Here is a 13,285-nt window from a genome sequence, read left to right as displayed (position 1 = left end):
TTTTCAAATTTCAATGGCAACATGTTCTGGAGGGGGCCTGGTCTCGCAGGCACCCCCTCTAGCTACGCCTATGATCTATTCTCCTCCTCCGGGCTTGCGATAAAATGCTTATTTTGTTATGCTTTGTTGAAAGGCAGAAGAAGAAGTTAGTTCGTTTATGTGCTCTAAATACTTAAAAATTTCTTCGAGGTTATAGGATCACAACATTCAGTTGGGTATATTTTTATGTTCACTTTTTCAACCAGTAGCGCGAATCTTGTTCGTTAATTAACATGTTGCTCTGTGTTATTGGTTGAACGCTGAAAGCTTCGCCGATCTATGTCGCTATTTCAAGACTAATCACTGAAACTGCGGTGCAGCTACACCTTGATTTCAAACTTGTCGGACAATATATTAAAATAAATGCAAGCTTTGTCTATCACAATTAGGTAGTAATTGGAAAACCACAAATTAGACGGTCTTGAACCACGAACCCAGATTTGAAATAGGGCGAATTGTGTTCCATCATTTAGAATATTTAAAGGATGGAATTCATATATCGTTGTATATATATCGAATTGCAGCATATACTTTGACCTTATAATGTGCAAATTTGGTATCTTTATACGAAATCTATAGAAAGGTCCTTAGTCCTTAAGGGGAGGGACTGTTATTCAGTTTCAATACCATAACCGTATGCTCGCACCCTACGGTCAACTCCACTCAGAAAGTTTTGTACAACATCCGGCTGCAGCTTCTTCTGTACGGAAACCCACTTTTTCTTCATGTCTTTCTCAGATTTGACCTCCTTGATATGCTTCCATAGTGCCTGCTTCATAATAGGCCAGTATTTTTCAATGAACTTTAGTTCCGGTGCGTTAGGGGGGTTCATGTCCTTGGGTACGAAAGTAAACCCGTTGGCTTCGTACCACTCCAGGACATCCTTTGAATAGTGGCACGAAGCTAGATCCGGCCAGATTGAGATTTGAGATGAGAGATTTGAGAATTTTCGCAAAATAAATTCGCCGCGTAGCTTTCCGGGTGACGCCATTTTTTCTAATTTGCGAAACGCTGACCGCAATAAAAATACAGTGTAAACAATACACTCTAATCTACTTCTACAAAATTTTTAAGAGACCATTTACAGGTGCATACATTCGTAGTCCTATGCCAAGCCTGCGTTTGTGCCCTGACCCAAGTAACATTTTTGTTGTATAATAGCTTATTAAACTATTATACAGCTAATTCCCGTGGAACAAGTGCTTGATGGGGTATTATACAACAACAATGTTACTTAGGGAGACACAGACCTCTCTACTTTCTATATCGGAGTCTTTCTCCGTAGAAAGAAGTAGAAAGGTAGAAAGAAGTAATGAAACAATGGTGTTTTATAGTATCCCTAGGGTGGGACTAGACGTAAAGAGAAAGTAATGGGAAATATGATAAGGGAAGGAGAAGGAGGGGAGATCATTGAAACAGAAGTTACTAGGCTTTACTTCGACGGTTTACTTCATAACCTAGCGATTCGGTAGTGCTCAGATAGAAAAAGAAACTGGTGTGTGTGTGTGTGTGTGTGTGTGTGTGTGTGTGAGTGTGTGTGAGTGTGTGTGTGTGTGTGTGAGAGAGAGAGAGAGAGAGAGAGAGAGAGAGACACTGCATAATAGTTTCAAGCCAGTTACTTAAAGTTGGCTAGTGCTACAAGTCATGCAAAAATTATCGAAATGCGAAATCATCGCCAATCATTAGAAGATGTGTAATTGTGGCCTGATGGTTTAACTCTTAGTGAAACTACAAACTCGAAGAAACTGATAATAATGATGTACAGAGTCCAGACATTTCGCATATTCAAACTTCATCTGACAAATGTATATACAATACAGTAAATTATAAATCTGCGCAGCAAACTGCTAAACATTTTAAAATTATCAAGCATTGTCGAATTGTACCCGCATTCGTAGTTCTAGGTGAACCACTCGTTCGTTCCCCTAGGTACAGACCTCCATACTCCATACATACTCCATAGTGAACAGAGCAATAGAGGATTTTTAAAAATTGCCAATTCGGTGGGAACATTAACTCAGATGAAATAGAAATAATTGTGCATTTTTTAAGTATGGAAATCAGGTATTTCTTGCTAATTACAATTTAAAACTGAAAAGAGCTATCATTTCATAAATTAATTTTCGTTTTTGTGGATAGTAATGCTCCCAACTTACTTCCAATTATCTAAAATTGAGTTGGAAGTATGAATAATCCCTAAAGTCAGACTAGAAGATTCAAAACCGGAACATTGCAGCTTGCTGACAAAAATACAATTCGCTCACAGTGAAGAAGCACTGCATATAATGACATTATCATTTGAAAACTTTTGTCTATAGATATAGAAAATTCTATATAGGAAAACTGGAACAGCTTCAAGCATTATTCACCAAACTTTCATTGAAACTATGTTGATTATATATGTTATAATATGCACAACTGCACGGTTGACTTTTCGTAAAGTTTGTTTAGGTTCAACACATTCTCCAGTCAACAGTAAATTTCCATTTTGAGTGTGTGCTTCAATGTTAGTTTAATAAATAGTTTATCATAAACTTCGACTATACAAAACAAAACAACATACCAGCAGCGCTGTTGCTTTGCCATCTAGGGCTCCCCAATAATCATCTCATCCGGTATCCTATCACAGTTTCATTGCCGTGGTGTATCGGAAGCTGAACGAATTGTTACAGGATGCGATTGGTAGAGACTGAAATAAAGCTTACACCGCACCTCTCATCCTGCTGAAGCGAAAATAAAGGAGAAAACTTTTGCTTCCACGGTCGACTCACAACGATTCACGCGAGTCCCAGGACTGTATTGATACAACAGTAATAGGACGTGTGGATAACAATAAGGATATTTAATCAGTTACTGTCGATTTGTTGATGTTAGCATAGCACAGTGTGCTTTCAAACCATAGATGTATGTGCCGTTATTGTGTCACTCAAAAAAAAGTTGTTTCCCACAGAAATGTGAGAAATCGGCTTCCATTGTGAAGTTCGTGGCGTTGCTCTTTTGTGTTTGTGACTGCTCACCAAATAAACTGGCATCTATTTGCTTTAGCCATTTTCTTCGCGCCTTAACACGTGCATATGTAGTAGAACGATAGCGCTAGTATCCTCCAGACTAAATTGAATTTACCACATCGAATCGAGTTGAGCTAAATATGTGATTATTTTCTTTCTTTTCCCATTTTCTACATTTAGATTCCGATCACTAGTACGAGTGATTCTGAAACTAGTCATTAAAAGACAAACGAATCAATCGACAAGCATTAACAATAGCAATAGTACAACCAAATTGATGTAAGGACTGAGTGTATAACGTAGAAACCGTGTGTTGCGCAAAACAATCAGTCACGCAAGCCAAAACCATCCTCAAAATCAAACTCATTCGCATTCGTATTGCAAATGCAGCGTGTAGTTTTCGATTTTCGTCATTTTTTTTTATTACTTGATAACATTTTGCGACACTCACCTATATAGTTTCAGTATTATTAACAGATAATTGGTCATACTCATCATTGTTATTATTATTATTTTTTGAGACACTGTAAATATGTGCAGTATCACTATCTTCTGACGACAATTTATTTCGTATTTGAACATTACGAGACTTTTATTCTGTTTTATACTTTTGTCACCACACTTTGACATTTACTTTCCCTTGCAGGTTATGTTTGGCATTGCTTTAAATTCAAAACTCGTTTTAGTTTTTCCGACTAAATAATAAACTTTTTTTAACAACGGGTTTTTGACAGTCGACAATGTCAAACAAACTGCAGGTTTGAAAATCTACAAACGATCTATTTGTAAAAGCACATTAAAGAAACAAATCAAGTGATGCAATTATGCATTTCATGCATTTTTACGCAAAAGTTTTTGTCTACCATTGAGAGAAAATGATTTAGTGATTCAAACCAAACAATATCCCTGTTTATATTTAAGTTCGACGTCCTTTACGACATTGAACGATGATATCGTAACTTCAACACTTCAACACAACCGTGTCTTTCGTTTTCTTTTTCTGCTGATAATGTTAATTTCCCATGTTATGTTATTTACTACGTAATGTATACTACGAAAAGCAACTAGTTTATACTCACGATGTCCACGCGCTAGTAAATGCAGCTCATCGCTAACGCCGAAATCACGCCCATTTCTATAAATCTATGTTATCCTTCCGCCTTCTCTAGGAATATTTGCGGTTTGCATCGCCGCCTGCTGGATGGTAGTACCCGTCAATTAACCTCACTAACACTCACTGCACCGCTGATTGGCTCAGCAGCGACTCCGGCTGGTGGATCGTCTCTACCGTCGACCGCCTGTATCAGTCCCCAGTCGACGACAGTGACGACTACTGTCCTAGATCATGATGCAGGCCGAGCGGCTGACTGCCAGTGTTCTCCGATCTGTGATCACGCTTCCGGTGTCGGAACTAACAACATCGACCTGCCGAGCAATAGCTCGGCTAGTATCAGCATTACTACTAGCACTACTACTACTACTACTACCACTGCTAATACCGGCATCGTCGGCGGTGGCGGGAGCTCATCCATACATGGCCTTACTGCGCCTTCGTCATTAGCTTTAAGACGACCCAGTGCTAACATGTTGGTCCCACTACTCTTTTTCTGTGCCTATCTATCTCTTTATATACCTTCGTGTCCAGTCTTGCTCTGCCCTGTACCCTTCACACAAAAAAAACAGTAACATGTTCTTTCGAATTCCTGTAACACCGGCATGTTCCATCCTTGTAGATAGTTGCATGTTAGTAGTTATAATATAAGGAACAACTGTACAATAGCACCACCCTTCACTAGTCACCATCTTTTTCATGTATTTGTTGAAATGATAGCGAAAATAGTTTTTGTCCTAGTTTCCCTTGAATATCACCCAGCTTTCAATGATGATACTAATATCGTTTTGTTTCTTTCACGATTTTGTTTTTACCAACAACTCGATACCGCCGTTTCCGGAACAGAAACCCCAGTTCTAGTTCTATTCCAATGAGCGAAACGGGTTCGCTGGATCGTATGAAATCGGCGGCCGAGCGACGAAAGAAAGGTGCCCTGGATGGCGACAGCGTGACGGTGCCAACCGTTTCCGGTCGAGTGGAAGGGACGCGCGTCAACACCGGACTGATCATTGACGAACTGCTGAAAAACACCAAGCTGGACCATCTGGAGGAGTCCGAAAGTAAGTACGATTCCAAATAAGATATATTCATATTCTAGCAGCATATAACCGGGGTGACTCTTGTCGTAAGCTTGGATGCGTCGTTGAATCTCCGCACTCGTATTATTGTCGACTATGTCCAGTGGTGGCGTGACGATTCCTCAACTAAGACTAAGTACGTGGTTTTAATTCAGGTTAGAAGCGGCTCACAACAGCGTCTGATCCAGAGCGGCTGAATTAAAAAATGGTTTATCTCTATACTGCACCTAAGATAGTCCCATCACGAGACTCGGTAACGTGGCCCTAATAAGGCAATCTACTCAAACCAAATTAACTACGAAAAATCAAGAAAATTAGTTTCGGAACATTCGACATGGATAAAGGCGCCGAAATAAGGACATTCTGACAGATTGCTGAATTTCGTGAGCGGCGACAAGGTGCTGCTCGATCAGTTAGTATCCCGGAAGGTCGGTATCGTGGCACCGCAGAAGATCTGTCACAAAGGCGAGAAAGTGTGGAGGATCTGTGGAGGCAAGGCCCAATTTTATCAGAGCGGCGGAGCGACCAACGAGCTTGGTACGGGTTTTGTAGTTACGGGCAGAATGTAGGATCGCGTGATGGACTGGAAGGCGATCAACGAACTGTTTCTTCAACTACACCATAAACGTGCATTGTCCACACGAAGGTAGACCCGACGACGAGAAGGAATTTTTTTATGCGCAGCTGGAGGCAACATACGATACCTGTTTGCTACGGGAAGAAGACACTAGTTACATCCATAAAAAGGGCGGTCGACTCGATTGCTGTAATTACTGCGGCATTATGTTGATCAACGCCGCCATCTCCGCTAGCAAGAGAATCAGGCGGGCTTTATGGGAGCCTGTGCTACTATGGATAAAATTTACTATCAAATAATATAAAATATAAAATAAAATAAAATACTCTTCGACAAATCCTCCAGAAATGTCGGGAGTACGACGCGACGTGCCCACGCATCATATTTTCGTGGATTTCAGGACAGCATACGATACAGTTGAGCGCAAACAACTATGGCAGATATTGATACGGGAACGCGTTTCCGGACAAACTGACGCGGTTGTTCCAAGGAAGAGACTACAGAGAAACCACTCCACGGACTGTGACTGTTGACGGCGATGAACTGGAGCTGGATGTTTAGACCATATATCTGGTTGCAAATAAGATGCCTCAGTTTATAATACGAGCAACTAACGACTTTTTCCACGAAATATACGATATACAAAATGTCTTACTTACTTACTTAGGTGGCTTGCCGTCCTAAGACAAAGCCTGTTGAACAAAATTTCTCCATGTAACTCGGTTGAGGGCTACCGCTCTCCAATTCCTCGGACACCGAGTACTCTCCGGCAGATCTCGCTCCACCTGGTCTAACCATCTTGCTCGCTGCGCTCCCGGTCGTCTTGTTCCTACCGGATTTGAGGCGAACACCATCTTTGCAGGGTAGTTGTCCGGCATTCTTGCAACATGCCCTGCCCATCGCATCCGTCCAGCTTTAGCTACCTTCTGGATACTGGGTTCGCCATAGAGCTGTGCGAGTTCATGGTTCATCCTCCGCCTCCATGCTCCGTTCTCCTGTACGCCGCCGAAGATCGTTCTTAGCACTCGTCGTTCGAAAACTCTGAGCACTCGCAGGTCCTCCTCGAGCATTGTCCATGTTTCATGCCCGTAGAGAACAACCGGTCTAATAAGCGTCTTGTACAGGGTGCACTTTGTACGGGGACTTAGTCTGCTCGACCGCAATTGCTTGTGGAGCCCATAGTAAGCACGACTTCCGCTGATAATATGCCTCCGAATCTCACGGCTGGTATCAGCCGTTACCAGTGAGCCAAGGTAGACAAATTCATCGACTACCTCAAACTCATCGCCGTCGATCAATATACTACTGCCCAAGCGGTGTCGTTCGGCCTCGGTTCCGCTGGCCAGCATGTACTTTGTTTTAGACGTATTTACCTTTAACCCAGTCTTTTCTGCTTCGCGCTTTAGTCTGGTGTACTGTTCAGCCACCGCCACAGATGTTCTGCCGATAATATCCATGTCATCGGCAAAGCAGACGAATTGACTAGATTTGTTGAATATCGTGCCCCGCGTGGTGATATCCGCTCGGTTCATAACACCTTGTAGCGCTATGTTGAACAGCAGGCATGAAAGACCATCACCTTGACGAAGCCCTCTGTGTGATTCGAATGAACTTGACAATCCACCCGAAATCCGAACACAGCACTGTGTACCATCCATCGTAGATTTAATCAATTTGATGAGCTTCCTGGGGAAGCTGTTCTCGTCCATGATTTTCCATAGCGCTTTCCGGTCGATGGTATCATATGCGGCTTTGAAGTCAACGAATAAATGATGCGTGGGAGCTCTGTATTCACGGCCCTTTTGGAGGATTTGCCGCAGTGTAAATATTTGATCCGTTGTAGACCGACCTTCGACGAAGCCGGCTTGATAAGTTCCCACAAATCTATTCGCAATTGGTGATAGACGGCGGAAAATGATTTGGGACAGCACTTTATAAGCGGCATTGAGAACGGTGATCGCTCGATAGTTCTCACAGTCCAACTTGTCGCCCTTCTTGTAGATCGGGCAGATAACCCCATCTTTCCACTCCTCCGGTAGCTGTTCCGTATCCTAAATTCTAACAATTAGTCGGTGCAGACAAACGGCCAGCTTTTCTGGTCCCATTTTAATAAGCTCCGCTCCGATGCCATCTTTTCCAGCTGACTTGTTGTTCTTTAGCTGCATGATGGCCTCCTTAACTTCGCCTATCGTTGGGGCTGGCACCTCTTCCCCGTTTGCTGCACCGTCGAAATCGCTTTCCCCGCCGCCATGGTTTTCCGCCTGGGCGCCATTCAGGTGTTCGTCGAAGTGCTGCTTCCACCTATCCGTCACCTCACGATCGTCCGTCAGAATACTGCCAGTCTTATCCCGACACATTTCGGCTCGCGGCACAAAGCCTTTGCGGGATCCGTTCAGTTTCTGGTAGAACTTCCGCGTTTCCTGAGAACGATTCAGCCGCTCCAACTCTGCATATTCCTGCTCTTCCAGGGTGCGCTTTTTCTCCCGAAAGATTTGGTTTCGCTGCATCTTCTTTTGTTTGTGTCTTTCCACGTTCTGACGTGTGGCACTGCGCATCTTGGCCGCCCGCGCAGCGTTCTCCTCGTCCATCACCCTCCTACATTCATCGTCAAACAAATCGTTCCGCTGATTCCGGGCCACATGCCCGATGGAGCTCTCCGCTACACTGCTGATGGCTGTTTTGATAGTGTTCCAACAGTCCTCGAGAGGGGCTTCGTCCAGCTCGTCCTCTTCCGGCAGCGCAGCTTCGAGTGAATGCGCGTAGTTTGCGGCGACGTCTGGCTGCTTCAGCCGCGCGAGATCTAACCGAGGCTGGCGTCGGTACCGAATGTTGTTCACAACGGAGAGTCTTGGGCGCATGTTAACCATCACTAGATAGTGGTCCGAGTCAACGTTAGCGCTTCGATCGGATCTGACGTCGATAATGTCTGAGAAGTGCCGACTGTCGATCAAAACGTGGTCGATCTGTGATTCTGTCTGATTTGGCGACCTCCAGGTGTACTTATGGTGGATTCTGTGCTGGAAAAAGGTACTACCTACGGCCATATTCTTGGAGGCGGCAAAGTCGATAAGTCTTAGGCCCATTTCATTGGTTCGCTGGTGTGCACTGAACCTTCCAATCACCGGTTTGTATTCCTCCTCCTGGCCGACCTGAACATTGAAATCCCCGATGACGATCTTGATATCATGTTTTGGGCAGCGGTCGTATTCACTCTCCAACTGCGCGTAGAATTCATCCTTGTCGTCATCGGTACTTCTGAGGTGAGGGCTGTGCACGTTGATAATGCTTATGTTGAAGAATCGGCCCTTGATTCTTAATCTGCACATTCGAGGATTGATTGGCCACCACCCAATCACCCGTTTCCGCATCTCGCCCATCACTATGAAAGCTGTACCCAGCTCGTGTGTGTTGCCGCAGCTCTGGTAGATGGTATGTCCATCTCTGAACGTACGTACCGTTGAGCTCTTCCAGTACACCTCCTGCAGCGCTACGACGTCGAACTTGCGGCTCTTCAATACGTCGGAGAGCACTCGAGTGCTCCCTTGGAAGTTGAGAGATCGGCAGTTCCACGTCCCGAGTTTCCAATCCATAGTCCTTTTTCGTCGCGTGGGTCTATTCCGATTGTTCCAGTAAGAATATATTTGTTCTTCGTTCCATGCTTTAGTATTTTTCGTGGTGACGGCTTGCAAAGCCTGCTACACCAACCCCCTGTTTCGCCGGAGGGCCAACGAAGCTCAAAAGAGCCCTCCTTTCCTGTCAGCATACGACCTTGGCTTCCACCGGGGTTGGTTACCCGATCTCCACCAAAGTTGCTCGTATCCCGGCTGGTACCACGAGGCGGTAGGAATAGGAATTGCTGAATAAGAGTCTATGAACCACTGTAGGGTCTGTTTTATGCCTACACGTGCACTAGGCACCGACGGTACGCATTATTCAGCCATTTACCAGCCCCAAAATGTCTTACTTACTTAATCAGGTACAGGCCCCAGTGGCCTACGCTCTACACAGAATTCGTCTCCATTTAATTCGGTCCACAGCTGTTTGTCGCCAGGCTTGTAGTCTGCGTAAGATACATACGTCGATTTATCTGGTCGACACACCTGTTGTGCTCGTTCCTGTCACGATATTGTTAAAAACAATTTACATTTGACTGTCGCTCGACAAGACGGCCAAAACACGATCTCGGAAGCTGCACACGACGATGCTGATGAAATTTGATTCCGTGGTGATGGACTAAGAAATCTACGGTAGACTTCAAACGGTTTCCTGAGCAGTAGTTTAGCATGGCAACCGGAAGGGGCAAGGGACATATTTTTTTATAACTTTAGTTTTTTTACAATCGACGGAGGAAATGGATGGAAAAAGTAATGCAGCAAGACTGCTGATAGTATATCAGAGAAAACAAGTCGTCAAGGGAAAAGACCGGAAAATTAGATAACGGAAGCTGTGGGATGCGTGGATCAAACCAAGCTATAATGGGAGCCAATATAACCGGACTCGAATCCAACTTTTCCCCAGACCCTGACATTTTTATGAAACTGCCGAAGTACCGTACCTACGGTACGCTAAGAAATGTCTGGTTTAGTGAAATCTATAACTGTGGGTTTAAAAGTATTGTAACCATCCGGATCGTCAACCAGGAAATATACGTAAACGACGGTCTGGAAAAACGTCTGCTGTCTTTTACGGAAGCAACACGATTCTTCCGTACTGTTTTGGCCGGATACTCGAAACTCGGATGTACGAAACCCGTTACTCAATTCATCAAAGCCTTGATCAATCGCGTATGTTTCTTCGTATCTCAGTGTTAGTGCAGCTGATCTCGAACGTTGTATCATTAGCTGATTCAAAATCAACGAAATACACGATCTTTACAATATTGTATGAATTAGTATTATAAATCCAACCTCAATGGTGCTCAATTTGAATTATAAATCAATTAACCACATCCTTCTCTTTCGTTACAGCCCCCGCCGGTCTTGCCCTGTACATTAGTAGTGACGGAACCACAACGCTCGGCAGTCACGAGGTCAAATCACGGATGCCGGCCGGAGTATTCAAACAGGTAGTGATGGAAAACCCAAGATAGTAGCAACAGTAGTAGTGAGCCGGCCAGCGTGTTTGTTGCTACCCTGTGCTTTTTCCAACTTGCATTCGACACGCACACACCGACACTGATTTATCAGTTTGTTGCAATATCGTCCCCTTCCGCACCACTACTCTTGGCGGGTCAGCTTCTCTGTCGTGTTGTGCGTATAACCCATGCTTCCCAGCTGTAATTCTTAGTGAACGTTATCAGATATACCAACAAAAAACAAATAAGCAAAATATGAATAAAATAGCTGGAGATTTAGTCTACCGATTCGCTATCTTGGGCTATTGGTTTTTGTTGCGGGCATAGGCTGTCGTGGTTTTCTATAATTTATCGGTTTAAACATAGAACGAGACGGTATGGGGGCAAAACAGAATATGCGATCTTTAAAACCTAGGCATTATTTATTTACCTTTTTTGTTTCCTTAAGAGATGCTGAAAGTGTATTCGAAGCGAAAGTATTTAGCAACACATTGCTAAACAATAATACAAGCTGTGAAGATATAGTAAGCTAAGTAATACACCTTTTAAGTGAGTCATCTGTGAATAGTTATCAGAGAAGGATGAAAATGTTTCATCGAAGGTTTTCTTTTCGAGATTTTGTGTTTTATATTATATTTTATTTTCCAATTTTAATGAATTAGTTATTTTTGCCAATTGCTAAAGCTGATAAAGCTTGTACAAGGTTCTGTCAAACTATCGAAAGGAAATGTTCTGTCAGTGTTGATTGTGTACATAAAATGTATTTAATAAAGCTAATTTTAAACCAGTTTAGTTAAGGCAAACTAATTGTTGTGATTTTTAAAAACTAGATATGAAACGAGAAGATCATATCACAAAACAATAATTAGAAAAGCAGAGGTATAAAATTACGGTACATTCGCAAAGTTTGATGAATCATGACATGGTTTTACCACAAGCGTAGTCTATTTTTAAAGTGTGAAGGAATGATAGAGCGCTAAAATTTCGTCATTTTTCAGAAGAAAATAGAAAATACGTAAATTCGATAATGGGAAAAAATCAAAATTTGAAATACAGTTAGAACACACATAATGCAGTAAACTCGTTTGAGTAGACATATTCGTGACATACGTTCACACCCGTTAGAATCAGTGAAGTGAAGCTAATAAAACAAAATTACATGTATCACAGCTAATAAACACAAACAATAAACCTAGAAACATGAGGCTCAATTCAAAACCAGTTCAAAACAAGTCGCTTGTTTTACTTCTTCGAAGTGTCCTTGCGAGCTGATGAATTTCATATTATGGCACGCTAAATATTTTTATGGCTGACTGAAGAAATTGGTAGGACTGTTGTGAAACTATTTGAAATGATGATTGAATATGTTGAGTAAAACTTCACGAAGCAGGTAAATAGCAATGAATTTCGAACAATTTAGTATTGATTTAAGGCAAAGCAGTTAGTTACGACTGTAGTCAAAAGACACATATACCAATTAATAACGCATTACAAAATTAGGTAGCTGAAAAAATGAGTTAAAAAATGTTAACAGTTAATTCTACTATCTCATCAAAAATAATCTAAATATTGGTATCGAAAAAGATTGCGCATAGTAATCCAAGAACGTATTTACAAATAATTAGACGAGAAAGTAGAATTAAACGGTAACAGTTCTTTTCTTATCTTTTCTGGTATTTGAAATTCCATCGCTTAAAAATCCAATTGATAAAATTAGGTACCTTAATTAGGTATTAATTGCTTTGAAAATTGTACGTTTTACTTTAACATAATATGAGTATAATTATGATATAGGTACAGAGATTCCTTGAATTGTTATTTCGAGGCATCTTTATTGTAGAATTGCCTCCTGAAATACCCTGGATGTTGGCATAAACTTGAGTATTGCAACGGCAATCAGGTCCCAGGGCTTTACACAATTGAAAGTTACAAACTATAGTTGCCAATTGTGATGAAGTGAATCAAAAGTATTTTGGTATCAAAATGACGCAACGTTTAATGTAGCAAAATGTTTAAATATTCGAGTTAGGTACTTAAATTATAATCACAGATTATAATTCTTGATTCAGGAATTTTGGGAAGCATCATCACCAGGATACCACCTTTTGGGGGTGGGCACCGCTATTCAGCCAACTGGTAACATTTTAGCTAGCAAGTAGCGCGTTCACTAAGTTTTAAATGGGCTAGCGCTTCTATTAGCTTTAGATAAATATAAGTACCTACTACTAAATAAACTACCAGCCACTAATTTTTGGAAATAATTTTTGAAAATAGTACAACTAGCCATGAACGAACTATATTTACTCGCGTCGCGAACAGATGTGACCAATTTTATCAATTTGCAAGAAATCGCACACTTATTTTTGTTATTATTTTCAAAAATTAGCGGCTAGTAGT

General features: G+C 42.0%; 1 protein-coding gene across 2 annotated transcripts in view; it reads left to right on the top strand.

The window, feature by feature from the left end:
* The window catches only part of LOC128741538 (uncharacterized), a 148,918-nt gene extending 136,806 nt beyond the window's left edge, over positions 1–12,112 (top strand). For both annotated transcript variants that reach the window (XM_053837425.1, XM_053837424.1), the window contains exons 10-11: positions 5,005–5,219; positions 10,782–12,112. In XM_053837425.1, the coding sequence (XP_053693400.1) occupies positions 5,005–5,219; positions 10,782–10,903 (337 nt within the window). In that variant the 3' untranslated portion in view covers positions 10,904–12,112. The remainder of the gene's footprint in view (positions 1–5,004; positions 5,220–10,781) is intronic.
* The last annotated feature ends 1,173 nt before the right edge of the window (positions 12,113–13,285 follow it).

Source organism: Sabethes cyaneus, chromosome 3 (assembly GCF_943734655.1).
Source record: "Sabethes cyaneus chromosome 3, idSabCyanKW18_F2, whole genome shotgun sequence".
In the NCBI taxonomy this organism is placed as follows: Eukaryota; Metazoa; Arthropoda; class Insecta; order Diptera; family Culicidae; genus Sabethes; species Sabethes cyaneus.
This window is presented reverse-complemented; position numbering and strand designations above follow the sequence as displayed.